Source organism: Callorhinchus milii, unplaced genomic scaffold, assembly GCF_018977255.1.
Source record: "Callorhinchus milii isolate IMCB2004 unplaced genomic scaffold, IMCB_Cmil_1.0 Scaffold15, whole genome shotgun sequence".
NCBI classification, from domain to species: Eukaryota; Metazoa; Chordata; class Chondrichthyes; order Chimaeriformes; family Callorhinchidae; genus Callorhinchus; species Callorhinchus milii.
Genome location: NW_024704756.1, coordinates 13,687,801 through 13,713,642, shown reverse-complemented (window position 1 = coordinate 13,713,642; position 25,842 = coordinate 13,687,801). Strand labels below are relative to the sequence as shown.

The 25,842-nt window shown below is 42.0% G+C and overlaps 2 protein-coding genes and 1 long non-coding RNA gene across 3 annotated transcripts; 2 read left to right on the top strand and 1 right to left on the bottom strand.

Moving 5' to 3' along the window:
* Positions 1 to 273: 273 nt before the first annotated feature.
* On the bottom strand, positions 274 to 6,526 carry LOC103178378 (membrane-associated progesterone receptor component 1). The gene is made up of 3 exons (XM_007893078.2): positions 6,174 to 6,526; positions 1,690 to 1,845; positions 274 to 1,465 (listed from the first exon to the last, which is right to left on the bottom strand). Exons 1-3 carry the CDS (start codon positions 6,469 to 6,471, stop codon positions 1,365 to 1,367), a joined length of 555 nt encoding a protein of 184 aa, XP_007891269.1. The 5' UTR covers positions 6,472 to 6,526; the 3' UTR covers positions 274 to 1,364.
* Positions 6,527 to 9,548: 3,022 nt separating this feature from the next.
* Positions 9,549 to 12,799, top strand: LOC103178373. The gene is made up of 2 exons (XR_487837.1): positions 9,549 to 9,658; positions 12,639 to 12,799. It is a non-coding gene; the product is annotated as an uncharacterized LOC103178373 (long non-coding RNA).
* Positions 12,800 to 17,952: 5,153 nt separating this feature from the next.
* LOC103172619 (ankyrin repeat domain-containing protein 46) lies at positions 17,953 to 23,797 on the top strand. The gene is made up of 3 exons (XM_007885360.2): positions 17,953 to 18,349; positions 20,386 to 20,544; positions 21,113 to 23,797. Exons 1-3 carry the CDS (start codon positions 18,039 to 18,041, stop codon positions 21,327 to 21,329), a joined length of 687 nt encoding a protein of 228 aa, XP_007883551.1. The 5' UTR covers positions 17,953 to 18,038; the 3' UTR covers positions 21,330 to 23,797.
* The last annotated feature ends 2,045 nt before the right edge of the window (positions 23,798 to 25,842 follow it).

The window sequence follows — 25,842 nt, the reverse complement described above, 5'->3', positions numbered from 1 at the left end:
ATGAATACTTCGGAGAGATATGTAAGTTGCTGGCACCCAGGTAACTACCCAGACATTATCAGCTTTCACAAGGGGAAAAAAGGTTGCTTTATATTAATAATAATCCTTGCATTTGATATAGTGCCTGGCCTTCGAGACATCTCAAAGCGCTTCACAGAATATACTGTAAAGTGAATTTACTGTATATTTTGTCGGCAAGAGGAACCTGACTCAGACAGCTAGTTTATGAAAACACAAACATGGTTCGAAGGCTTCAGAAAAACGAAAGTTTGATTAAATTCCAAGTAGTTATTCAGTCTTTATTTCAACAAAGATTTAAACACAACAGTTTGCAATATTTGATATACAGTTAATCATATTTTGTTATCCAACAGACCCAGTTAGAAGAGGTCCAATTAAGACACAGGCTTCCAAATTAAGTCAATTCTTTTGAATTCAAGAGGAAACCACAGAAATTCTTAATTCATACAGACAGCTGCAGTACTTCACAATACAGAGCACAAACGGCTACATTATCTCCTCCATTTTAGAAAATGTACTGAAACTAACTATTCTGCTTTCTTTATAAATAGCGGAATGTTTCTTTGTATTTATTTTAAAATGGACCAAGTTGTAAATTACATTTAAGGGAACTTGGTTTTTGGCTAAGCATGCCCACATAACGCTCCCTGTAAAGTCTCAAGCATTGGCCAATTTAACCCGCTTAAGGTATTGCTCCATGCTAGCACAGAGGCTCTGCTCCTGGCAAGCACACTTTCCCCAAGAACAGCAACATGCTTCCAGCAGTAATAAACAGCTCTCCCTACAGTGACTCCAGATCATATCAGTTTGGTGTTCAACCTGGTTTACACCCACTCCCATATCTCTGGTAAAAATATTTCTAGATATCCAACTATGGCTAAATAAAACATTAGTTTTTGTAGGAAGATAAACAAATGTATTATTGTTTCATACAGGGCTTTTCCCCACCCGCCCATTAATAATGAAACCAGAAAGTAGTTTGGTTAAAATGCCTCCAGTAACTTGGGTTGAATTTGTTACCGTGGTTATAAAAGACTTGTGGTCTGGCAGAACTCGTTGCCCTGGCCTGGCTGGGATTGATGCGTGTATTTTAGTTAAAATATTTACAGATTAAGTTGTACAAGATGCTTCCCCTCATCCAAAGCCAAATTTCAATCTGTAGCCCCCCCCCCGACCCCACCCACCCCATTAGCAACTTAACCAGTCGTTTAACACTGAAATATTGACTGAACAATTATACCATTCCCCCCATTATTACCAGAAGCTCACTCAAAAAAATTGGAATAGTTTTGCTTTTGTGTTGGATAATTGTACAAAAATAGATCTCTCCAAACTGCAGAACTTTATTCCTTTAATTCTTTAGCCTCTTTTGTATCCTCTTCGTCTGTGTATTCTGTCGGCTCTTCTCCGGGTTTCAACAGCTTCCCAACATAATAATATTTCTCTGGAAAAGATCAGAAACAAAGATAAGAATATAAACTTTACCATCAGAGGGCTAGGGTTCCTCTGAAAAACATCTTCCTTCACTGTAAGGTTCCCTCTCTACTGGGCTGCATCTCATTACTCGCAAGGCAAAGTACGGGACTTGAAACTACAATATTTTTATGAAAATCCTTGATAAAGCACCTGCCCTTCAGCCGGCCATCATCAAACAACAACGATACTTACGAGTGAACTGCATCTCCCACTCTTGAAGACTTTCCTGCTGCATGGCGTTGAGATCAGACAAGTCGTCATATTCATCCTTCAGCGCCTCTTCGTCCAGGCAGAATGTAGCGAGGCCCCTTGATGCATCTCTTCCAGCAAAAACGCCGTAAGGACCATCTGGTCAAAAGAAAATTAAGTTATCAACAATAGTGTAATTTGCTTTCCAAATGACATTCCCCTAACTTGACAACAATCCTTATAGTGGGATGGGACAAGGTCTTTGCTCAAAGGGTTCAAGACTTTAGTGCTTATGGAAATGGTACAGGACTTAGCTTAACAATGTACCCATTAATGCAAGTATTAATTGTACTAATTGGGAGCTGTTGGATTGTTCTGCCTAGTTTGATGTCATTTTTTTTATTTAGAAAATCATCAACAAAGAATGAAACAACCAAGAAACAATGTAAAGCCTGAAAGAAATGATACGATCGTTCTTTTCCCTCTCCCAATCAAAAAAATCTTCCTTTGCCATAAACAGACACCAGCTGTCACAGGCTACCAAACTTCAAAACTGTCTGAACCAGTTGTCAAGTAGCTTGCAAAGCAAAAGATCGTTAAACAATGGCAGCACTGGTAGACCAATTACTAGTTAAAACTCAATAAATTTGATCACAACTGCAGAGTCTATCCTGTGTAAATTTCTCAGTAAATGTATTTTTTTAGTCTTGGCCAAGAATTTAAAAAGACACAAGTTACTAATGAAAGTGCAACTCTCAATACGGTTTGTAAGTTTGATCAAATACAGCCCTTTTTACTAAAATTGGATATTCAATATACAGTTGTTAATATACCATTACTGAATCAGAATACCATACAGGTGAAAGAATTCAATCAAATTCTAGCTAAGCTTTGGTCCATTTCTACTGAACGCTGACTGGCTAGGCATTATGCAGCTTCCAGCTCCCTTATCAGGGACGTTTATTCAAAACAAGACCCATTTTAATGAGCCTGTTGAAATGTTAGTCCAGAGTGCATGTAACAGCATGATGAAATCTCAGTTAATGGGCCACGATTACGATGTATATGATTAAAGGCCCAGATACCGTATCAATACTGGCAAGTTCAGATTTTCCTTGTGATTATGAAGATCAGTTTTGCAAGTTTGCTGCTACTCTGCTCCTATTTTAGTACTGCACTCCCTTTGTTGTCTCTCTCTTTCTGAATTCAAGAGAACAAATTGTTTTCAGATTTCCAGCATCTGGAGTATTTTGCGTTTGGGTTTTATTCTCAGTACAGTTAACAAAATTAGATCTAGTTTGGATGACAATATAATAAACATTTCTGGTTAACAATAATTTTAAAAAATGCGCTTGATACAGCGCCCAAAGTGATTCACGGGAGTTACTATAAACTGTAGTGACTTTGTATTTGTATAAGAGCATCTGAAAAGCATGTGAAGGATTGCAGATTTCTTGTAATTTCTTTTAGAGCACCAGAAAGAAAGGCATGGCAGAATTTCTATTATTGAGAATTTTGGTATTTCAATTTGAGATATTCCAGCCCATGAAAATTAACAGGTTATCTGATCAAAGGCAGCAGCGGAAATGTCAAAGGGTTTGGCAGTATCACCAAGGTGGCAGAGCTTTGGGGAGCACCAAACCATAAAATGTTCCCGATAGAGGCTGCAGCACATCTTCAACAGAAAGGAGAGGATCGCTGTCCCATCCCTTGATACCTCAGACTTCTTACTTGCCCCCATCTCAGCTTGATCTCTCAGCTTTCAATGTTATATGACCTGAGGGAGTAGTTGTTTTATTAGATTACAGGAGATGGTGCTAATCTGAACAGTTTTGAATATTACTGATACCATCCCCAATGATGATCAAATTAATCTTTTCACATATGTTTCTGCAGACTGAATGGCAAGTATTCAGTAAATTCAGTAAAAGATTGGATTTATTTCTCTCCAGTCATCAGATGAAAAAATAGCTCACCATTTAACAACTTTGGTTTGCAACTCACATTCCTATTTTGCCTCCAGCTAGTTAATCCTGCCACAACTGTGTACATCTGTTGTGTTCTTCTCTAAAAATGTCATTACCCTCAGGGCCTGTAGATAAGACATACAATTGCCAAGGGCACAATGTAGTTGTGAGAACTATATTGTATTACCATGGAGAGTGGCACATACCCTGTTGTTTAACGTTTCACATATTGAATACTAAGATAGATGCATGTAAACAGTTGAAATATTACTTATAATTCCTTGGATAGTGGATCTCGTACCCACGATGCCTCCAAGACAAAATGCAATTATTACAGTTGTGTACTAGTCCCTGTTAAATTTTTAAAATAATGTGAGCTGTTACCATGAAACAAGATATCTAATCTTGCTGCTTCACTTTTTGCTATCAGTAAGACACACAATGGCCCTTAAAACACCAAGGATCAGGAAGAGGGAACAAATAGATCAGTCAATGTTCCTGCTCTCTATCCAACAGATCCCTCCACTTCAAAAAGCCTGCATGTGTGGATGCAGGTGACAACTGGATTGGCCGTGATGGTTCCTCATTGTAAATTAACCTGACCAACCTCACCGTCCAGGGCCATGTATGAATTAAAACCAACACTCAAGTAGTGTTCTGAAGAGAACTGCACTCAATTTTTTGACCCCACATCCAGATACAATGCAGCCTTTCCTAATACAGTGTCGGGGGAGGGGGGGGGGAAGAGAAAAAGAGGGAGAAAAAAGACAAAAAAGCAGAAATTAAAATTTCTCTGTAATCTTCTGCGTTTGTTTTAAAAAATGTGAACCACCAACCATAAGGTGACTGATAACATCACACAGCATTGACAAACCTTGAACATGTCTCATGGGACTGATATTATGCCTCTAATTGTGTACAGAATCTTACTCCTTCAAAACAACCCTTGAACACAAGGCAAGATAACGTGAACTTGGTCAAGGATACAGCTGCCAGCACAGTGATAACATGGCAGGCTGTACCATGTGAGAAGCCAGCTTTTACAAATGCATGCGTAGGCGTGGGATTGTGGAGGTCACAACGTAACAAAGCCTGCCCACAGACAATCTGGAACTACAGCCTGTCCAGCAGAGAAAAATAAGCTACTAAAATCGAGTATAGGAGTAAAATAAAACTAGCGCAAACCGCAGCTTTGATGTTTATAAAGAAACTCCATGTACAGGGTGAGGGAATGTCTCTGTGCCACACCCAGTTACAGAAGTGTACGTGCGAGCTGCTCAGATTTGAGACAAGCATCGGTGAATAATAATCCTCCCATTTAACAGAGCACCTTCAAAAACAAATCGTAGTCCAGGGGTTAGCGACCGTGCATTTTGCAGGCAAATGTGTCGCGGTTTCTCATCCGCAGAGGGAAGAGAGGGAGCAGAGCTGCGCCTGTCTCCGTATAAAAAAACACCCAACCTCCATTTAAAAAAAATCTACATTAAAAATGTTAAAAAAAATTACAAATCCATTTAAAAAATACAAAACAAAAAAAAAAACTGGCCGAACAGACGAGAGTGTGGCGACCCTGGAGGTTGAGGGCAGTGTGCCCAGATTGGGTGGGTTTTTACTCATTTTTAATTGGGGCGTGATTTTTTTTGGTATTGGACAGAAAGTACTGTGCGTGAATAACAGCTTTGGGCAGGTGCCTAATTTTTAAAATTTAAATGTAAATATGCACATCTTTCCCACCGCCCACCGCCCCCCGAAGAGCTGACCACGGTTTCAAAAGCACTGAACCTACATAAATCGTTCGCTCTGCTGCCCACAGTAATAATAATTACCTTTACGGGTTTAGTATTCGGTTGACTTTGGGTGACGTACGTGTGTGTTTGTTTGCATGTAGCCCAGAAGCGCCTTGGGACGTCTTCCTGGCGTGAAAGGCGTCGTACAAATGCAATGGTTTGTTGTTGTTGTTATTGTTGTTGTATTTTAATATCCGGCATAACTAACAGAGGTTGCCCCCCCCACCCCCCCACCCCCAAGCCATTTAAAACCATAGCCAGAAATTTACTTAAAAAAAACAGTTACTATAAACAATAGGGGTCATTCGCTCTGCTGACCGGGTGGGCTGTGTGTGGGGCAGAGACAGACACAGACAGACAGACACAGACAGACCGACAGACAGACAGACAGCGCCGGGTGCAGATCGGCTGCCTTTTGTTTGGCCCTATAAAACACAGCAGTGACGCCCACTTTGCAGGATACCCCGTCAAGCGCTTTGAGACGTCCCAAAGGCACGTGAGAAGGCGCTGTATCAAAATGCAACGATCACGACGACGATGATGATGATGATGATTATTATTATTATTATTTCGTTTCAATTTCTGGCGAACCCGGTGTGGGGGGAGAGTGAGAGGTTAACGGTGTGTGTGTGTGTGTGGGGTGGGGGGGGGAGTTGAAGAGACAGGCGGCAGAGGAACCCCCCCCCCCACCTCCTCCCACTCCCCCCCACACCCTCGACCCGCGCGGCCTCACCGCGTCCGTAGAACTTCCTCCCTTTGGTCACGTCGAAAACTTTGCCGTTGACGGCGATCAGGATCCGGGGCTCGTTCTCCCCGTCGAACGGGCGCATCTCGGCCGCCGTGAAGTCCCTCTTCAGGCGGGGCAGCTCCTGCTCGCCCTCCCCCTTGTCGCCGCCCCCCGACGGCCGGTCGCCCCGCACGATCTTGTACAGGAGGAAGAGGCAGAGGAAGAGCAGGCTGATGTTGAGTGGGCTGCTGAAGATCTCCTGCAGCAAACCAGACGCGCCATCTTCCTCCTCCACCGCCGCCATCTTCCAGCCCCTCGCTTCAGCGCCTCCCCGAGTGCCCGCGACGGCGGGAGCGGCGCCCCCTGGGTTGGAGGATCGGGTACTGCACCCTCGCCGCTGTTCAATGTGACTTGCGGACAAGACAGTGTGTGGTGTGGCCCCCGGATTGGTGGGGGCGGGGGGGGGTGAGGGGATTGTGGGGGGGGGGAGGGGATTGTGGGGGGGGGGTGAGGGGATTGTGGGGGGGTGAGGGGATTGTGGGGGGGGGGGTGAGGGGATTGTGGGGGGGGGGGGGTGAGGGGATGTGGGGGTGTGAGGGGATGGGGGGGGTGTGAGGGGATGGGGGGGTGTGAGGGGATGGGGGGGGGGTGAGGGGATGGGGGGGGGTGAGGGGTGGTGTGGGTGGGGAGAGGGGATTGGGGGGGTTGGTGTGGGTGGGAGAGGGGATTGGGGGTGGGATTTTTTTTTGACCCTAATAATAATAATAATATTATTAATTATTATTAACATTAATAATTAATTATTATTAACAATTTATCTCTGGGATGTTCATGCGTGGTTGGGATCCTCTGGTTTGGATGCTCTTGAGCGTGGTGATGGGTTTCCACGTGTGTCAGACACCCGGCTGACCCCCCAAAAAATGTTTTTGTGTGTTAAAGAGCGCCTTTGGCCGGGTGCCTTATTTTGTAATTTTTTTTTAAAATCGAAACCTACAAAACCTTTTTTCCGCCACCAGTTTCTGCCACCAATCCCCGCCAGGGCTCCTGCTCACAGGCTAATTGCCAAATTCCCGAGTCTCCTGAAGTCTTGATTTTTAATTTTTCTGTTTAAGAACTGTGGGAATGCAACTTTCATTTTAGGACTACATTTAATAGTTTTCCAAGATTGTACATTTTAATACCATGTACTTAAATTTGAGGCTTCTAGTACCACCATTGAGGTCACGAAGGCTGAGAAGATGGCCCCCAGAAGAATAACATTGGTGGAGGCTTGGGACCATTTCAATCCCAGCAAAAAAANGAGAGAGAAACCAAGAAGACAATATTTAAAGGGGGGAAAAAACGAATTGTGTGTTTTGAGTGCTTTACACCATCCTCTAATCTCGCTTTAAGATTGTAGTCAATTTATTCTGATTAAAGTGCTGGAAAAAATCCACATTTTAATCTGCATTGAAGTATATTAACTCAGCTTTATACCATGTGACTGGCATGTTGTTATACAGTCCTCCTATGCAATACAGTCCTCCTCTCATTTGATATGTAAGATAAATACATTTTCCTCCAGTTGTTTGTCAACCTCTGTAAATACCCCATTGCTGATTTATCTATGTTGTTACCAATAGAAACTGGCCCTCATGATTTCTAGGATGCTACCCTGGGTGAGAGGCATTATATAACAACAAGATTACATTTGTATAGATGCAAGTTGTTGTTGTATTTAAATTGATCCAGATTACATTTATATAAATAAATGAGAAAAATATGCCAATGTTTATAAATGTGAGTTATTTGCCTGTGCTGGAGAGGAATTGCAGAAGTAGCACAGTTGAGACCCAGATAAAACGGCAACTGTTTTGTGCCTTGGGACGTCCTCCCAACGTGACAGGCACTATACAAATGTAATTTTGTTGTTGTTGAAAAACATTTTAAAATGCAAAATGACCCAGAGATTCATTCCCCATTCTCTGACCCAAAGAGGAAGAAAGCCAATGGAAGATGATAGACAAAATCAATGTGATCTCCTAGGTCGCAAGGGATGGGAAACTATAAGTTGCAGCTTAATCATGTCTGCAATGAGACAGCACTGAGAAATTGGCAGCAACCAAGTTCCCAGAGTAAGCAACTGGAACACTTCCAGCACCTTGATAACTCACCCTGGCAAGGCCACGATTATACAGTTATTAACATTTTAGATTTATGACAAGGAGAAGGTTGGATCTGGCCTTGAAGCCTAGAAAATATTTTTCAAAATGTATTTCTTTCATCCATGTTTTTAAAATTCTCTTGTTCCTTCTACAATCCTACATTGTTGTCTTACATACCCTTCCTCCTGACTGCAGTACCCAGTAACTTGAATGGTTGTAGACAAAGGGGTTTCAGCCTCCAGAGAATTATTGCTGGCATTATGTGCAATAGTATGTTGGCCAAGCTGTTGTAATATCATTGGTGATGTTTCTTAAGGGCATGATAACTGTAGATGTTTGCAAATGTGAGATGTCAATTGGTTGTAAGTAAATCTTATTCAAAGAATCAAAGGTTTTGCGGGTGAAAATATAAAAAAATAACATACACTTTAGCCTTTTTTTTTAACGTTTGAATCATTCCAATTGACCTCAGGACCTCTGGGTTAGATTAGAGAGTGAATAAATAACCTTCTCACACTCCAGAAACCCTTGCTGGAAGATGTTTGGGTAGCAGGTGAGGGTAGGATAGGACTCAGCTGCAATGCCGCACACAATTACGTAACCTGCCAATGCTCACGGTCAAGGCTCACACATGAATAATGACCACTTACATGAATCACTGGAGGGCACCTGGCACCCACGTACTCGTAACAATGAAAAGAAAAGGAGTCAAAATAGTAGAATATTGGAAGGGAAAATACATAAGTGAAACAAACACTCTTTATTACAATGTGTCCTCCAAATTGAAATTGAAATTGTTTTTTGGTAAGTATAGTGACTGCATTATAACTTTTTCAAATGATTGAAGTATCTGACACAAGGATTGCGTCCAAGGTCAATTAACCGTAAGGAATGGATATTTCTAAAAATGTTGAGACTTTGCAGTATGCTTCAAGAGATCTCTAGACCTGAAAGTTCCAAATAAATGCTACATTTTCCGCTTCAACACTTTTTTGGAAGAATGTAATAGTAACCCATTTAAAGATTCATGCAAATCTAGCTTTCCTGTGCATTCCAGACTATTGCTAAATGTTAATGAATAACAAGTGCCTGTTGACACACACTATTTGAAGTTGGCACACAACAGGGAGATGATCAGTATGCAAAGAATACCTCATGCAAGTCATGGTGATAGGCCACATTTGCCACAGTTCTGAAACGAGTTGCCCTTTCAACTAAAATAATCCCATCTTTTGGTTATTTATTACAAGGACGTGACCTACCAAGCTGACATTCTCTAAGGATGTTACAATGTTATTACAGCACTTTTCAATGTTAGACTGAACACAAGGGCAAAGCAGTTTACAGGTAAGAACTGAGAAAGCAGAAATACCTCCCAAGACATTGTGATTCCTATGAAGAGCAGAATTTTAATTGGTCCATATTGCATTTTATTTCACCCTTTAATATGTAGGTACGTTCAACATTATTGCAACATAGATGGATGATCAGGTTGGCCTGCAAGTTAACATCTATCCAAATAGAATTCCAGTGTACGGAATACTGTGTGTGTAGATATAGAGTCAATGGCATCAAAACAGTCCTTTTCCTCAACTTGTTCATTGCTGATAACGTTGAGGAAACCTCAGTTACATGAAATTCCAGCAGCAGATACTGCAAAAATTGCAAAACGTTTCATCTCCCACATTTCTGCGAGGACAATCAGGTCGTGCTGCAGTGACACGTTGCAGGCACTTTCTCAGCTGACAACCTGAAAATGACAACATTATCCCATGTACTTGCAATGTCTTTGAATGCTCATTCTTAATGTAAGTGATACTTGAAAGGTTATACATTATGTGGCATCTGACAAGTAACAGAGCTTCAATGGTTTACCTATCAATTGCAGGTTCATTTCATAACTAACACTCCCATTCTATACCTTTCCTCAAAGAGTTAAATTTAGATGAGCAAATAGCTATGAGGGGAAATGAGAGTCAAGGCTACCATTCCATGCACAACACCTTAATACACTCACATAACACTACCATCATTTATTTTTCATGGGTTTCAAAATAGGCATACAAAGGATAATGTGTCTGTGTTGTATTCCTCTGACATGTATTGGTCACAGTATATAGATATATATCAAGTTTCAGATATATATCAAGCGCTTAGCATTACTTGCCAAAGGCTGATTTTTCTTCCATACATATTGTTAATTTTCACAAGTTAAATCGCACAATAAGTAGATCCAGTTTTTAACTCAGAAATCTTAGAAAAAATTCTTTGCAAGCTTTTAGAACATTGTATTGCACAAGTAACACGTATTTATAATAGAAATAAAACACAATTTCTTTCTCCTTGTACAAAGTAAATCGCATCCTTTTGTGTCATTACATTGGGAGGTAAATTACATTTACCATCACATTCTGTTTCAAATTGCACATTAAAACATAAAAACATGCCCTAACATCAAATATTAAAAAAGTATCATTAGAGTTAAAGCATTTAAGTAATAGATTCTGTTGTGACGTAAACTTTTTGTGACAGTGAACTCAGGAAGATAGAATTAGGACTGATTATGAAAGCTAACTGTATACAAGAAGCAAACATCTACCTCAGTGCAGTTCTGTTTTTCCCACCTTTGGAATGGTATATATTTGGTTTGTGGGGGTGCTTTGTATTGAGTTAAGGATTTGGGCTCTTATTATAGTTCTGGCTGCAAATTCAATATTTCAAAGTCTCAATAAGTGGCAAATCGGTTAAAGAGTGTTCTTCTATTTTCAGAATGTTAACACAAAAAATGTATGTACCAACATTTCTTCACCTCTCTAATATAAGCACTAAGGAGTATATGGAATAATAAGAGAAACAGACATCAAATAAATAATGGCGTTGCTAATGTAGCTTAACGTGGCTTTCTGATAAGCAGACTCCTGCACTGAATCAGATTTGACATCTATCAACAAATTAAATTGCACCATTGATTATGCTCCAGTCAAAAGAGGACTTGAATGTGAATTCTGGGGATATCCTGCAGAATGGCCACCAATTTACTCAAATCTTGATCTTGATCTTCGTTGACTCACAGTACTGGGACATGCTCCAAATCTTGGAACAATGCAGCAGGTCTGGCACAACTGATATAGTTTAGCCTAGGAGGCCAGGGGTAGGTGTTATGTCTAACCTTCTAACTTCAAATCATTGTGCTCCATCTGTAAAAACAGAACAAGAAATGTGATTTATTACAGATTTATTACAAGTTAATTTGGGTGTATTTGTCCAAAGTAATGTAGTTACAAATGATCATTTAGCACTTTTATCCTGGAAGAAATCTACTGATCATTGCAAATCTGTAACGTTTGAGTTAGTTCAAAATTCAGATCACAAACAAATATTTTCCAAACTTAAAATCACATCTCTACAATATCTTCCCATTAAACCAACCATCTTGAGTCCTATTATTCCTCTGTTCAAATTAAACCAGGTTTTCCAATTCCCCAAATCACATTCTTAAACCCTTTCTGTAATTTGTTTGCAGCCAGTTGATACATATTCACTTGTGATTTGTATAATCATAGCATCATTTAATTTTGAAGCACATCAAAAATCGTACAATAAACCAAACAGACAGTATATTTAAGCAGCATTATTGTCACACTGATCTGGAAAAAACATCTACCTACCATGTTTATATTTTGAATTTAAGCATTGGCAAATATATCTTATATATCTTATATTATACTGTATATATTGTCAGTTTTTTTTAAAAAGACTACGGGCATTGGGAGCTCAACACTGAGCAATTATTAATTATCGGTTTCTGACACACAGTAGAACAAACAGCCTGGATCAATACATTCATTTATTTTATTGAGCTGCGAAGAAAATGAAGTGTTTCATTTAATGCAACTGACAAATTACAGTGGTCACTTCTACATCTTAAGGTTAGTAGCATTCAGCTCACAGATATTGCCCACTGGCATCTCTCTGCAGAATCCCATTAATTTAAATGTCGCAGTTTCACTGAAAATTAGATTTTGCTGCTAAAGGCATCATAAATACTCCCACATATCCAGATTCAACCTGACAGCACAATTCTAGTGCAATTTACAAGATAAAAATCGGTCCAGAGAGTAGCTTGTGCGGAAATGAGTATCTATACTACTTGTGTGTCATGGTAGTGAGAAATTCGGCCACAAACCTTGAATTATATTTCATTGAACGCTGTTTGCGAGGACGCATTTGGTACCTTTTTTCTGTATAACTCGAACCTTTATAAGTATTTTCGCATTATTTCAAATAATTGAATAACTCAGACATTTCTTTTAATCAAATCTAATAGATAACTGAACTTATGATTCATCACATGGATGTTTTTTTTACAATATACTGAATAAGCATCTTGCAATCTACCCAAATCAACCCACCTTCTCAACACAGTCTGTGTGTGCTGGTGAACATAGCGGATGGCGAAGCAACTTATAGACTCAAAACTTTGAAAAATCATTTTAGGAAGAGGCAAAACTCACAACTTGTTGAACATTGGGCAGTTTTAATTAAATGAATACAATACGTTGTGGAGGCGAGTCATTTTTCATTTACAAAATAAGGGTTTCATTTACAAACCATTTAACAGTTGGAATGATAACACTGGGGGAACATCTCCCAAATCTGGTCCCAACGAGATCCACGTAATCAGATATTAATAGGTAAAGTATTAATACTTTAATAATGGAATACAAAAAAGTCGGTGTATTTTTTTTCACAAAAATGTACAAGAAATGTCTTCGCGACAACAATTGGAGAGAAAAAAAAACAGCCCTCGTGGTTGAATGCACATGTTGTAAAGTTGGAATCATTACTACCAATGACCAACGTGAATCAATCACTGAACAGACGATATCCCGCTAAGACCTACTCAGAAACAGGGTGTCTGGGAAGAGACGTGAGCAGACAAGTAAATACTATTAATATCTGATTACGTGGATCTCGTTGCGATAAGACCACTTACCGCGCAGGTTCCTTCTTTATTGTGTTCAGGACAATTGCAGTCAAATGGCATAGTCGTGGTCATCAACATCTCTGCAAATGTACCAAAGAATCACGTAGAGGATAAGCAGGATTGCAAAAAGGAATAATGCCACGAAAATGGCTTGAGTGACAGGAGATACTGGAGAGTGCATGGCACTGGATCACAAACACGATGGACTTAGAATGGGGAAAGAGCACCAGTTCGCCACACATTCATTCCCTTAGCATCAGGCATCCTCCACCGACATCAAACTTGGAAATCACTGCACAGGCAGATCTGGAGCCCAGGGGAACATCTAACCAGGCGTCATCACCGACTGATTCTCCACTGAAGTATTTCATTCAACTGACCTTTAAATGGTCCCAAGACCTACCATAGAGTCCTCATTTCATTCCTGCAAAGAACTTATTGCTTTGCTTAATGTATGCCGAGCGCACGCTTTTTCTTCTATTCAGTTCAGTTCAGTTCTCCTGGGAACATTTCAGAACCCAAAAGACTTGAATTAGAACCAGGACATTGATTTTTTTAAAAATTAAAACTCCAAAAATATGCCATGACGTTAATTACACTTCTTTTAGTCCTTTTAGTTCTTTTAGTCCTGTTGTTCCAGAACCTGGCAATTAAACCATTAAAAGGTACCCCCCCCCCCACAGCAAGCACAGTGCAACAGGATATAATGTGAGAAACCCCACACAATAAACTGTCAATTTACTTTATTGTATGTCCCGTGAAGCGCTTTGAGATGTCTCAACGATGTGATAGGCGCTATATCAAATGCAAGGATTATTATTATTTATTAGTGTCTACTCTAACTGCCTTCCCAGTAATAGAGGCTGCTTACTATTCTCTTGGTTTACAACTCAGGGCGTGTGGGCAAGCATTTAAGACCATAAGATGTAGGAGCAGGAGTAGGCTATTTGGGTCCTCAAGCCTGCCCCGTCATTTAATAAGATCATGGTGGATCTTCTAACCTAATTTAATTTACCCGCCCTAGCCCCATATTTCTTAATCCCTCTATCCTTTAGAAAGCTATCAACCTCAGTCTTGAATATGTTCAAGGAATGAGCATCCACAGCCTTCTGGGGTAGAGATAGCTGGGTACTAGATCTAAAAGAATTATCACAGGAAACAAATCAGACTCTTACTTATACAAATAGCTTCTAGAAGTTGCACATTTCTTCTTGGTGGTATAAGTGACAAATTGTAGCCACAGCATTATTGAAAAGAACAATTAAAACACTTAAGAGATAGCTAATTAACAACAACAAGATTACATTTGTATTGCGCCTTTCACGTCGGGAGGACGTCCCAAGGCGCTGGATAGTGTACAGCATTTCTGACCCAAGCTGGGGTCAAAGGGGAGAAGGGAGGGGAAGGGGGGTGACTGATGGCATGGTTGAAGAGGAGGGATTTGAGGCGGGACTTGAAGGAGGCTAAGGAGGGGGCGAGGCAGAGTGTTTGGGGGATGGAATTCCAGAGGTTGGCGACAGAGTGGCTGAAGGATCTCCCGCCAATGGTGGGGCGGGTGGGTCGGTGGACGTGGAGCCGGCTGAGCGGAGGGAGCGGGCAGGTTGTTAGGGGTTTAGGAAGTCACAGAGGGTGAGGCCGTGGAGGGCTTTGTAGGTGAGGATCAGGATCTTGAACTGGATCCTCTGAAGGATAGGGAGCCAATAGAGTCGGGCGAGAATGGGGGAGATGGGGTCATGGAGTTTGGTGCAGGAGAGGACACGAGCTGCAGAGTTCTGGATTATCTGCAGCCTGTGGAGGGAGGAGTTGGGAAGGCCGACAAGTAGGGCGTTTGCATAGTCCAGCCTGGAGGTGATGAAGGCATGAACACGCGTTTCAGTGGTCTGAGGGGTGAGGTAGTGGCGGAGTCGGGCAATGTTACGAATATAACTTTCTGCTGTTTCAGAGGCTACTTGGTGAATATTGTCTCAAAGCACTGTGGTTTGACAGTATAGTGGTTTGACTGTGCATTTTCTTGGTGAAATGAAAATTTCGTTTTTGACCCAAATTCTTCCTTGGTAGCACCTCACTCCAGGAAAGAAAGCCTTTTCCGCAGCTGTCACACTGTTATAATAATAATAATAATCCTTGCAGTTGATATAGCGCTTTTCACGTCGGGAGGACGTCCCAAAGCGCTTCACAGAACACACTGTAAAGTGAATTGACTGCATATTTGTGGGCAAATGCGGCAGCCAATTGCGCACAGCAATGTCCCACGAACAGTCGTAGATTGAAAATGACCAATTTATTATTGTTTATTGTTCTAAGAACGTCTCTGCCTTCTTGCCTTGCTTTTGTATTTGCTACACACCCTCGTGGTTTCCTGATGCATTGCATTATTTTCAACAAACACACAGGATCACAGTCACATATGACTACACCACATATTGTAATATTTGTCAAAATATTGACTGCAGATTGTAAATCACCTCTTACACTAAAGGGAAACTGCATAATTTATGTTTTCTCACGGCCGTGTTTGTTAACGATATGTGCAATGACCGAGTTTATATCAAAAGTTTATGAGGGAAAACTATTTTATTGCCCCAAAATACTAAAAGTAATGGCTTGTGACATTTCTGACTGTTGTCGTTTCGCAGTCAACCACACCAAAGTCAGAGAGAAGTCGTGTTTATCGAATCATAAAGATATAGTGAAATGAATTGTGCAGTATTTCTAAATGGATTATCGTTCAGTACAGATATTATAAAAAAGCCAAATTGTAAAATCCCTATGTAGTCCTGGGGGTCATTCCACCCAGGTCCGCTGTGCCATCTGCCGCCCTGTGTGGGTTAGGGTGTGTGTTAGGGGTTAGGGTGTCTGGGTGAGGGTGTGTGCATTAGGGTGTCTGTGTTAGGGGTTAGGGTGTGTGTATTAGGGTGTGTGTTGGGGGTTAAGGTGTGTGTGTTAGAGTGTGTGTGTTAGGGGTTAGGGTGTGTGTGTTGGGGTGTGTGTATTAGGCTGTGTGTGTTAGGGTGTGTGTATTAGGGTGTGTGTGTTAGGGTGTGTGTATTAGGGTGTGTGTGTTAGGGGTTAGGGTGTGTGTATTAGGGTGTGTGTGTTGGGGTGTGTGTGTTAGGGGTTGGGGTGTGTGTATTAGGGTGTGTGTGTTGGGGGGGGTGTGTTAGGGGTTGGGGTGTGTTGGGGTGTGTGTGTTAGGGGTTGGGGTGTGTTGGGGGGGTCTGTGTTAGGGTGTGTGTGTTGGGGTGTGTGTATTAGGGTGTGTGTGTTGGGGTGTGTGTGTTAGGGGTTGGGGTGTGTGTGTGTATTAGGGTGTGTGTGTTGGGGGGTGTGTGTTAGGGGTTGGGGTGTGTTGGGGTGGGTGTGTGTTAGGGGTTGGGGTGTGTTGGGGGGGGTCTGTGTTAGGGTGTGTGTGTTGGCGTGTGTGTTAGGGGTTAGGGTGTGTGTTCGGGTGTGTCAGTGTTAGGGTGTGTGTTGGGGGGTGTATGTGTGTTAGGGGTTGGGGTGTGTTGGGGGTGGTGTGTTGGGGGGGTGTTGGGGTGTGTCAGTGTTAGGGGGTGTGTTGGGGTGTGTGTGTGTTGGGGGGGGTGTTGGGGTGTGTCAGTGTTAGGGGTGTGTTGGGGGGTGTGTGTGTTGGGGGGGTGTTGGGGTGTGTCAGTGTTAGGGGGGTGTGTTGGGGGGTGTGTGTGTTGGGGGGTGTGTGTGTTGGGGTGTGTCTGTGTTGGGGTGTGTTGGGGTGTGTGTGTGTTGGGGTGTGTGTGTGTTGGGGGGGGTGTTGGGGTGTGTCAGTGTTAGGGGGGTGTGTTGGGGGGTGTGTGTGTTGGGGGTGTGTGTGTTGGGGTGTGTCAGTGTTAGGGGGTGTGTTGGGGTGTGTGTGTGTTGGGGGGTGTTGGGGTGTGTCAGTGTTAGGGGGGTGTGTTGGGGGGTGTGTGTGTTGGGGGGTGTGTGTGTTGGGGGGTGTGTGTTGGGGTGTGTCAGTGTTAGGGGGTGTGTTGGGGGTGTGTGTGTGTTAGGGGTTGGGGTGTGTGTGTGTTGGGGGGGGTGTTGGGGTGTGTCAGTGTTAGGGTGTGTGTTGGGGGGTGTGTGTTGGGGTGTGTGTTGGTGTGTGTGTGTGTGGGGTCGCCCCCCCGCTGTGACTGCAGTTGTTGGTGTTGCTGCGGTGGGGGTTCAGGTTACAGCGGGTGGCGCTGTTTGTCGCGGATGATGGCCCTCTGGAAAAAACTGCGGCCGCGCTTTTTTTTTCTTTCTACCGAATAAGCCGCCTGGACATTGACCCGGGGGTGGGGTGGGGTGGGGGGTGAGGGGGGAGAGAGAGAGAGAGCTGTACCTCACGGTCGAGGAGTTCGCGGTGTGTGTGTGTGTGTGTGTGCGGGGGGGGGGGGGGGGTGTGTGCGTGTGAGAGTCCGGTGAAGGCCCCAGAGCCGGGTCGAAATAAGCGAGCGAGGGAACGATTTCTACGGTCGCTCTTTTTGTCCTCCTGCTCTCGCCGTAGCGCGAGCGGCGCGCGAGCGACCGAGGGCGGGAGCGAGGGCGGGAGGGAGGGAGGAGAGACGCTGTTGGTCGGTGGCGGCGCTCCGTTACGGCGTCGCCGAGGTGAGGAGGGAGGTGGAGGTGGAGGTGAGGAGGGAGGAGGAGGAGGTAGAAGAGGAGGAGGAGGAGTAGGAAGAGGTGAGGCCCCGCGTGGGAGGAGAGTCAGGGAGGAGAGTGAGCCGCCCTCCCCCGCCCGCTCCCCCGCCCGCCATCATGGCGTACATCTTCATCAACGACTCGGCCCAGATCAACGTGCCGCTGCTCCAGGCCTGCATCGACGGCGACGTGACGTACGCCAAGCAGCTGCTCGAGAGCGGCTTCGACTCGAACATCAGGGACAACCGGGGCCGCACGGGCCTGCACGTGGCCGCCGCCCGGGGCAACGTGGACATCTGCCGCCTGCTGCACAAGTTCGGCGCCGACCTGTTGGCCACCGACTACCAGGGCAACACGGCGCTGCACCTGTGCGGTCACGTGGACACCATCCAGTTTCTGGTCACCAATGGCCTGAAGATTGACATCTGGTGAGTGCAGGGAGGGAGGGAGGGCCGGGCATCTCTCCTTGGAGAAGTCTCTCCTTGGGAAGTCTCTCCTTGGGCATCTCTCCTTGGGAAGTCTCTCCTGGGGCATCTCTCCTTGGAAGTCTCTCCTTGGGAAGTCTCTCCTTGGGCATCTCTCCTTGGGAAGTCTCTCCTGGGGCATCTCTCCTGGGAAGTTTCTCCTTGGGAAGTCTCTCCTTGGGCATCTCTCCTGGGGCATCTCTCCTGGGAAGTCTCTCCTGGGAAGTCTCTCCTTGGGCATCTCTCCCGCTTCCCTTGCATGGAGATGACAATTAAAGCTTAGAAACCGAGAGGCCAGGTTGAAACTCATTGATTTGTCACTTTGCACAGGTGAGTGAGCTGCACACCTGTCAGGTAACATAACCCCCCCACCAGGGTCTCGTCTTTGAGCTGTCACTGTTTGTGGGTGCTGAAGTTCGTACTGTTACTGGTTCCCAACTCATTGAGTTGGATAATCAACTTAGAGTTGATGATCTTGGTCATTCAGTGGTCAAGAGCTTACTGTGTAAAAAGAGGGAATAAGGCAGAATCTGATTTCTATTTTCTTGAAGAATAAAATGTGTCACAATAGATGTTTCATGTCGAGTATTTAACTACAGGGCTTTTTGAAGTAAATGTATTCAAATAAGAAGGCTTTCCAAATAACTAATTGCTGTGAAGAGAGTTTTAACAATATAAATAATACTTATCTGCTTTCATGAATGACTAGATTTATTTATACATCCAAGATAAATGCCATTGTTAAACTATTATTATTTTTGTGAACATCTGTGCAGTTTCAACTGTGAATAAACTAGTTAATGCAGTCTAGATGATAGTTAATTTAACAAGGCATTTTTTTTTATCAGCAAGTAAATATACTTTGCAATGACATTCTAAAATTGACTTTGTTATTGTATCTACAAGAAATACAGCAACAAATCTATTATACACCGCAGCTGCTGACAACCACATCAGAATCAGTAAAGCTGTTCCGTACGCATTGTTGTGATTTCCTCAGAGAATTCAGCTTAGCTCTTTTGTTTGAAATAGCATCCACTGAACTGACTGCTCAAGTTAATGGAAGGGCTGCAACACAAATTGTATTAGAAACAGAATCTTAATGGATCCTGAATATCTATATAAAAGCCACTTATTTGCAAAGTTCAGATGGGTTAAGACTTTTAATTGACATTCTAATGCAGGGAATTGTATGTTTAAATATTTTGAAATTTCAATACAGCTGGTCCTCTCTATTCATTGTTATCTGATTTTGAACAGTGAGGAAGATAGGAGTTTAGAAGACGAATTGAAAGGCCTGTGACAAAACTTTGCTAGTGTATTAGCAACCTCATTAGTACTGTGTAGTTAATGTATTCATCATTATGATTGTAAAAATTACCATTTGAGTAGCTGATATTTTTCATACAAAACCTGATTGTCCGTACTATGGGTGTGTAGTCATGTAATTGTATTTGTTTCTGAATTGTAAGAAGTTGCATAACCGATTTTGAAATACAAATTAAGGAATTTATATGGAAGAAGATATGATGATATCAGATTAGGATCAGACAGTTATGCCTAGTTTTGTAAAGAAAAATAAAATGCATTGAAAATAACTATTAAAGATCGGTTAGTCTTTAAAATTTTGATTTAGAATATCTTGTAGTTTGTAATCACATACTTACAAATAGCAACTTTGCTGCTGGAAACTCTGCTATGATCCCTGTCTGTATTTTGCTTCACTACAGAATATAATAATTCCTTTTTTGTTAATAAAGAGTGAATGTCTTGATCCTTTAAACATTTTGATCCACTAAATTTGATCCTCTGTGATTCTGGGACCAGAGCAGGACAGACTTCTGGTACCTTGTTCAACAAAACATTTCTTAATGAAAATTAATTGGTAATTGTTTGATAGAGTTTTGGAATACTTGGAACTGTTTTACTTGTTCTAGTATAAAAGTGCTGGAATTCGCTTGTGAGGATGTAACTCATTGGTTTTGGCTTTTATAACTCAGCAATCACCATGGTGCCACGCCACTTGCATTGGCAAAGCGCAGAGGAGTAAACAAAGATGCAATCAAATTGTTGGAGTCCCTGGAGGAACAAGAGGTGAAGGGATTCAATCGTGGAACTCACTCTAAACTGGAGATTATGCAGACAGCGGAAAGTGAAGGGTAAGTTTGGTAATGTGCTCAGCTAAAGCTACATGGATAATTTTACAGTGCATGAGTTCAGAATTTTTAAATGCAAATCTCCTCAACTCGTTGGGAGTGGAGTCCCTTATTGGTTACTGAAACCAGAGTAGTCAATGCTGTACTGGTATTTTTAATTTAATTTTACAGATCAACTACTCTCTTTTGTGTGTTTTCCATAATGTGAACTGGAAATTACCCAGTCAGCCACTCACCATCAAGGTTGTGGGTTCAAGCATCCCCTCAGGACTTTGAACTCACAATCTTGGCTGACATCCCAATGCAGGTCTGGAGGTGTGTCAGAGGCGCTATCCTTCAACAACAAAATTACATTTATAGAGCGCCTTTCACGTCGGGAGCACATCCCAAAGTGCTGATAAGGAGTTAAAACTGACAATCTGTCTGCTTGTTCAGGTGGATTGTAAAGATCCCATGCATGTTTTGCATTTGGTAATCTGAACAAAGGCAAAACATTAAGGTTAATTATTGGTTGTTTAATGGCATTGTGAAGCTGTATTGATGATAATGTATCAACTTCTTTTTCCTAAAGTGCCATGGAGAACCATTCTCTCCTGAATCCAAATCTGCAGAACCCTGAAGGTGTTCTTTCCAGCTTCCGATCTACCTGGCAAGAGTTTGTGGATGATTTGGGCTTCTGGAGGGTTCTGCTCCTCATTGTCGTCATTGCATTGTTGTCTCTTGGTATTGCCTACTATGTCAGTGGTGTCCTCCCATTTGTGGAAAACCAACCTGAACTGGTGCATTAAAATCTGATGACAGTTCAGCATCACAGAGTTACTGAGTACCAGAATACTGGCTTTGCTGGTCAGTATTTCAGTCCCTAACAAAGTTTTGCTAACGAGATTCAGAACCTGTTGTCTTAGTGTTTTAAGTTTGTGTAACTAAATCTGAATCAGTCTTTCCTTTGTTCCAGTCAGTTTTACTGGTGGTAAACAATGATTGCTTTTGAAAGTAATAGCCACTAATGTCAAGTAATTTAGTGTGAAAGTGATTAACAATTTGAGTCCTGTAATCCAAAGTAAGCAGAAAGTGGAGTTTCAATCTGTACATTTTCAGAGTACACATTTTTACCTTTTACTCACAATTCCTTATTTGTATTGTATAGATGTGGAAAAGCATCTGCTAAAATGTGTTTTTATAGGTCTGTGTTGTGAAGCAGTGTTCGTAAGCCATAATTCTCTGAAGAGATTAGAAATCATGGTTTAAATGTGGCTTAATTTCAGTTAAAGGTTAAAATGTGTCATAAATAGGTTTTACTGTGGATTTAATTCCAGCACTTGTAGAGCTTGGTACAGTTGACTGATGAACCTGATTCTTTTTGGTGCCTTGATAGTGTGAAGTATTGAATGACAATAATTTCTTTGTTACTCTTTTTATTAAAAAAAATACTAAATGTAGATAGGTATTTAACTGTGTTAACTTTGTATGATGATGTATGGAACACTCTCAATTGGTTACCAGTTATGTAATTAAGTTATTTTCTGACTGTGCTGACAGACTGTTAATTGGATGCAAAGTAGTCACTGATGCAATTGACTAATTTTTGACAACTTGTACTTGCCTGGATATTTAAAAGCCAGTTAAATAGCTTTGATTTGTGTAAGGAGAGGGAGGGGGCTGTGATTTTTTTAAAAAAATGCAGACCTAAGTCAATTTAGCTTGTAAGTGGTAGTCAAAAGCACGAGTTTTAATTGCAGCATTATAAATAGGAACTGTACTTAATGTGTTGCAAGTGCTGTAAGTGTTCTTTAGTTTGAGGCAGTATGCATTACCAATGTGGTAAACTACCAATTTTATTTCTTATGTTAATGTATGGTATAGCTTATTTTCCAGTTAATCCACTGCAATGGGAGGAATCCCTATTTGTACTTAAACACTAATCGCTTGCTGTTAGAAAATACTGTACCTTTAGTTCACATGGTTCCTCTCTGTTTATTACACTGTCATATATTTGGAGAGCCTTTCTGATGTTCAACATGTTTGGCTATAACTCATTTAAAAATATAAATATATAGTAACCAAAGGAAGATGTAGGACCCAGCACCTTGGAGTAACTGTTCTCTTTTGATGGTTGTTTCTCTTTGCTAACTCGAATAAAGCTATTGTGTAGCAGTCATGTGAGGGTAGGAGCTAATGTAAAGTTCCCCACCTGCAAAATAAATCTGATGGGGAGTTACAAAGCAGAAATTGAGTGTTCAGTTTTCTACTGAAACTCACAAAGTTGCTTCCACAGTTTCGGATATAAGAACTCAACAATTGAGTCTGTGCCTTGTAACTAAGCCATGTAGTTAACCTGGTCATTTGCTGAAACATCCATGATTAATTAAGAGCATTGCAAGAACAGATTGCCTGAATTTTCTGCAAAAGCTTTGTCAAGCAGATGGCCTTATGATTATTAACGTTACCTTGCTTGCCCCCACCCCTCCAAAAAAAAAGGATAACACATATTCACCATGAAATATTGATATGTATACGACAGTGTCCACAAAGCAGAAAACCCCAAACTCCCTGTGGAGACGTACATATTTGTGCTAGTATAGCAGTATACTAACAAATTAGAAACTAAGGTGTCTCTCAAAAAATGAATGGATAAGGGTAATCCTGATTACACAGACTATTAAATCAAATGTCACAATTTTAAGAGTATTTGTAGACTTCAGATTTCAGAAACCAGTTAACCCCGATAAGACGGTCTCCCATTTCCTGTAACATTCCGTTAACTTTTTACACCGTTTAAGCAAACACTAACATGAGGTGACTAGCAATTTCTGTTATTTTTGTTATTGCTTCCGTAATATTTCAATTGTTTAAGAGGAAACTTCTTTACAAGTAAATTGAGGAAAATGTTAACAGGACTGAAAGTTGGCTCTTGACTAATGGCCTATACATAACTATCTGTCTTATTTCAACCTTACAAGAAAGCAATTCTGAGTTGCAGGTTGCAAATTTCATACAATTTCTAAATAAAACAAAATAAATATGTAGCCTAAAGGCTGGAGTTTGCTGAAATGCATGTTTGCTGTAATTTACTTTTTGTATTCTTGATTTGTATTATGCTGTTGTTTAAAACATTATGAATGTATCCACTACTTAATTCTAGCCTTGTTTATATGAAGTAGATTATTTAACTTGTATGTAAATTGCGTTGCAACATTGTACGTTTGTTTTTGTGACATTAACACTTGCCTTTCTGAATAAACAGAAATTTGTAGGATCTGACTGGACCTGTGTGATAACTTAATGCTAAATAACTACAGTGCACATTGTTCATACATTAATTACAACAACAAGATTACATTTGTATAGCGCCTTTCACGTCGGGAGGACGTCCCAAGGCGCTGAACAGTGTACAGCATTTCAGACCCGAGCAGGAGTCGGGGGAGAAGGGAGGGGAAGGGACGTGACCAATGGCAGGTCGAAGAGGAGGGTTTTGAGGTGGGACTTGAACGAGGCTAAGGAGGGCGCGAGGCGGAGTGTTCGGGGGATGGAGTTCCAGAGGTTGAGTGCAGAGTGGCTGAAGGCTCTCCCACCAATGGTGGGACGGGTGGGTCGGGGGACTTGGAGTAGGCCGGAGCCGGCTGAGTGGAGGGAGCGGGCAGGTTGGTGGGGTGTTAGGAGGTCGCAGAGATAATAATAATAATAGAGATAGTGGGGCGAGGCCATGGAGTGTTTTTTAGGTGAGGACCAGGATTTTGAACTGGATCCTCTGAAGGATAGGGAGCCAATGGAGTCGGCTGAGAATGGAGGAGATGGGGTCACGGAGTTTGGTGCGGGAGAGGACACGGGCTGCAGAGTTCTGGATTATCTGCAGTCTGTGGAGGGAGGAGTTGGGAAGGCCGACAAGCAGGGCGTTTGCATAGTCGAGCCTGGAGGTGATGAAGGCATGAACAAGAGTGGCCTGAGGGGTGAGGTAGTGGCGGAGTGGGGCGATGTTACAGAGGTGATGTTACGGATGTAATTACAGTGAATAATACATTCTAGTGCTACCTAAAAAGATTTGGCTTGCAAAAGAACTAATAATTAAACAATTTCTACATATGTACACATTTCTATATATATATAAATACATATACAAATATGTATAAAAACTTTGTTAATTCTAAAATAAAAATTATTTTCTCCATTTCACTTTTTTCAGTAACTTTCATCTTGTATTTCAAGTAAAATGTAATGATGCCTCTATATCAAATATTGGTATTTTCTCCATCCCAATATTCTTTATACTCCCCCTTTTTCTCATGAAGTGAATGACTCAAGCTGAATGTGGTTTCAATTTGGTACATTGCCCAAAAAATTCTCCATAAATGAGCCTGTTCAATAAGTGTCAACACTGTGGTGGTGCAGCATTCCAGCCAGATTCGGCCGTTGGGACATGCTTCACAGTAAGGAAATCCCTCCAAAAACAATAAGAAATCTGGATTACAAGAAGGAACACAGACACTTTTTTTCTCCCCTACTGCCTGTCGCTCATTGAAGCCCATTTTAATGTTCCTCCCACTCCACAACCACACTATCTTAGGTCACTCCCAAACATAGGATCTGAAACTTTATTTTTGTTGACGGGTGAGCTGCGCTGTGTAAAATGTGGGATTATGCCTTGAATAAGAAGTTAGAAGATGAAGTGCTTCCCAAGGAAACTGGTAGATGTCTGAGGCTACTCTTGCACGCTTAAAGATCAGTTAAGATAGCTGGCAGGGTTGCTTGTTCACCTGCCCTTCTGATTAAAGAAAAAGGGTTTGGTACAAACAATATTCAATTCACTCTATTTTAAAGTGTCATTTCACTGCGAAGAAATGACAGCAGTTAAACTTTCACTCCACAAGGAATCTGCTCATCTGTAACAAAACAATCTCACTTGGCTGTGACTTTCCCTGCTGTGACACAATTGAGACGGAGAGGAACACAGTGTCTACAGTAAAATGGAAAGGAGATAATTAAGAAAAATATATTTATCAGCTATTGGTTCAATTTATTAGAGAGAGTGGCTTAAATCAGCTGCTTATTGGCACCACCATTGGTGGGAGAGACTTCAGCCACTCTGCCCCCAACCTCTGGAGTTCCAGCCCCCAGTCACTCTGCCTTGCCCCCTCTTTAGCCGCCTCAAGACCCTCCTTTTCGACCATGCCATTGGTCACCCCCCTTCCCATTCCCTCCTCCCCCTATGACCCCAGCTCGGGTTTGAAATGCTGTACACCGTCCAGCGCCTTGGGATGTCCTCGTGACGTGAAGGCGCTGTACAAATGTAATCTTGTTGTTGTT

What these genes read in the sequence shown, in the direction of transcription:
- LOC103172619 (XM_007885360.2), top strand. Translation starts at nt 18,039, where the DNA reads ATGGCGTACATCTTCATCAACGACTCGGCCCAGATCAACGTGCCGCTG. An exon ending in GGCCTGAAGATTGACATCTG is followed by an intron (nt 18,350 to 20,385) that starts GTGAGTGCAGGG and finishes TTTATAACTCAG; the next exon opens with CAATCACCATGGTGCCACGC. An exon ending in CAGACAGCGGAAAGTGAAGG is followed by an intron (nt 20,545 to 21,112) that starts GTAAGTTTGGTA and finishes TTTTTCCTAAAG; the next exon opens with TGCCATGGAGAACCATTCTC.
- LOC103178378 (XM_007893078.2), bottom strand. Translation starts at nt 6,471, where the DNA reads ATGGCGGCGGTGGAGGAGGAAGATGGCGCGTCTGGTTTGCTGCAGGAG. An exon ending in GAGGAAGTTCTACGGACGCG is followed by an intron (nt 1,846 to 6,173) that starts GTGAGGCCGCGC and finishes TCTTTTGACCAG; the next exon opens with ATGGTCCTTACGGCGTTTTT. An exon ending in GTGGGAGATGCAGTTCACTC is followed by an intron (nt 1,466 to 1,689) that starts GTAAGTATCGTT and finishes GATCTTTTCCAG; the next exon opens with AGAAATATTATTATGTTGGG.